Below are 2,475 nucleotides of genomic sequence, written 5' to 3' on the forward strand. Positions count from 1 at the left end.
GAATAAAGGAGAGAAGACTAGAACTGAGGTGGAAAGATATGTTTAAGTCAAGACTGCTCTTTAATAGTGGAGAGCAGTCATTTAACCCTTTGAGGCCCAGGCTTCCTCATCTAAAAATGGAGACAATACCCCTCTCTCCCTGGAGAGTTACAGAGAATAAGTATTAGTACACACGAGAGAACCACACAAAACAACTTACGCAATGCTGCCAGCCTGGGGTTTGTTGAATACTTTTATGGTCACTGGAGCTCTGTGGTATTCTCCTTTATAAAGTGTGCTGACTTTATTTTCCCTTAGCAGAATCCACGGGGATCCTGAGAGCTGCTCCTTCTTGATCTCCTTGATTTGCTCTTGCGGGATCTGCATGCATTTTGGTAGTAAACCTGACCTCATCCCCAAGAGGAAAGACGATAAAAGAGTCAATGAGCAGAGGAAGGGGTCTTAAGGGAGGTGGCATCCTTGTGATGTGTGAGTGGGAAACTCTACAACATGAACCAGAGCTGGTCGTGGCTGGGGCTTCTGATCAACTCAGCCCAAGGGAGCGGCTCCAATGCCTCTGAGTGACCAGTAGAGACACAGTTGGATAGTTAACAGAATGTGTCATCCACTTCCTTTCGCTCCTCTTCAAATCCCACCTGTCCCTCCAGCCTTAACCCTCATCCAGACTCGTCTATCTCATCCTGGAAGGATCTCTATTCCTGTTACCCAGAGCTTGGCATTTGAGCATCTGGCATCTGGTCTAGTCATTTCAGATCTAGTAGTTAGGGACATAGTTCAAGCTCAGTAACCTTGCTGTTGTGTGTTCACTGTCTGTCTTTCCTCTTTTCTCCTCTACCCCATGCGCTCCTGGAAGTCAGTGTCCTTCTCTGCATCTTAGTCCCCTCTTTGCATGGCTTCTGGCATAAAACAGATACAGTTTTGCTGAATGAATGAATGAGTGGGCATTTTAAATTTGATTTGAATTTTTTCTTGGAAATTCAGCAACCGAACTGAAGCTTTGATGCTATTCATAGAGATTTTTAAGCACTTTGACAGCTGTTAGAAGATATCTTACTGGTCAAGAAGCCGCCTCTGGATGTTATTCCGCGGACAGAAGCCTGGGCTAGCCATGAATGGATCCCCAAACCTGTGGGCTGCTTCCAGTCATCCAGCACAGAAAATGGACAAACGCAGGGGTAGGGGGAGGCTGGGGTCCCAGTAAACTGATGACTTCTAGTTTGGGGGCCATCAGAAACATCAGGGCACATGAAAACTTACACTGCCTCAAAGTTTCCTTGATTTCTTTCATGTTGATTTCTAATCGTCTCAATGAAGCTTCTATTTCTTCATTATCTGCAGGAAAAAAGGGCAGTGAATGCTCAAAACAAATTAAAATCACATGCCAATCAAAACTAAAATGCTAATTAAAACTGTTGAGATATCATTTTTTACTTATCATATTCATTATGATGGGATTACTACTGATCACCAATATTCAGATTTCTACTTCTAAGCACATAGGAAATGCATTAAAGCATAGCTGGGTAACTCACTTTGGCTAAGAAATGAAGGAAAGAGATGTCTGTCACTTCCCAGAGGGAGCATTTAACTGACTCTGCATAAGGTTCCAATCTGGCTGCTTTGGAAGTGAAGGAAGTTTGTGTCAACAGAGGAGTGCTATGCTATTGAAAGTATCCTAGAAGGGGGACATTCACCTTGGAGAGTCCCCTGGACTTTGCCTGAATGAGAAATAAACTTGTTTTTTTAGAACACTGAGTTTGTTTTTTTTTTTTTAAACTACAGCACAATCAAATCTATCCTGATTTATATACTCAGAAACATGTTTGAAAATTTACAACACACTATTTACAATGGTCAGCCATCCCTGTCTGCCCAGGACTGAGGAGTTCTGGGGACATGAAACCCTGACTACCAAAAGTGGGAAAGTCTGTTATGGGAAAAGTATAGAGAAGCAGATAACCTCATGCATCGTTGGTAGGAGTAATATCTGTGCAACTTCTACCAAAATTTAAAATGCTTATAGTCTTTGACCTAGTGATTTTACCTAATAATTCCACTTCTGGGAATTTCTCATAAAGATATCTTGAAATAGGCCAGGCGTGGTGGCTCATGCCTGTAATCCTAGCACTTTGGGAGGCCGAGTCAGGCAGATCACTTGAGGTCAGGAGTTTGAGACCAGCCTGGTCAAACTGGTCAGTAGAGATGGTAAAACCCCGTCTCTACTAAAAATGTAAAAGTAAGCTGGGTGTCATGGCACATGCCTGTAATCCCAACTACTCGGGTGGCTGAGGCACAAGAATTGCTTGAACCCAGGAGGCAGAGGTTGCAGTGAGCCAAGATTGTGCCACTGCTCTCCAGCCTGGGTGATAGAGCAAGACTCTGTCTCAAAAAAAAATAAAAATAAAAATAAAAAATTGGCAAAATGGGGATCTTCACCATGGATGGCAGACAGAAATTAAGGAGTCCAAGTATGGA

At 43.0% G+C, this 2,475-nt stretch overlaps 1 protein-coding gene across 1 annotated transcript in view; it reads right to left on the reverse strand.

Moving 5' to 3' along the window:
* Positions 1-2,475, reverse strand: part of MLKL (mixed lineage kinase domain-like) — a 41,194-nt gene that overhangs the window by 22,767 nt on the left and 15,952 nt on the right. Inside the window, exons 3-4 of the mRNA XM_011976793.1 lie at positions 1,258-1,332; positions 200-383 (exon numbers count right to left, since the gene is read on the reverse strand). Coding sequence (XP_011832183.1) covers positions 200-383; positions 1,258-1,332 — 259 coding nt within the window. The remainder of the gene's footprint in view (positions 1-199; positions 384-1,257; positions 1,333-2,475) is intronic.

This window comes from Mandrillus leucophaeus, unplaced genomic scaffold, assembly GCF_000951045.1.
Source record: "Mandrillus leucophaeus isolate KB7577 unplaced genomic scaffold, Mleu.le_1.0 Scaffold17, whole genome shotgun sequence".
Taxonomy (NCBI): domain Eukaryota; kingdom Metazoa; phylum Chordata; class Mammalia; order Primates; family Cercopithecidae; genus Mandrillus; species Mandrillus leucophaeus.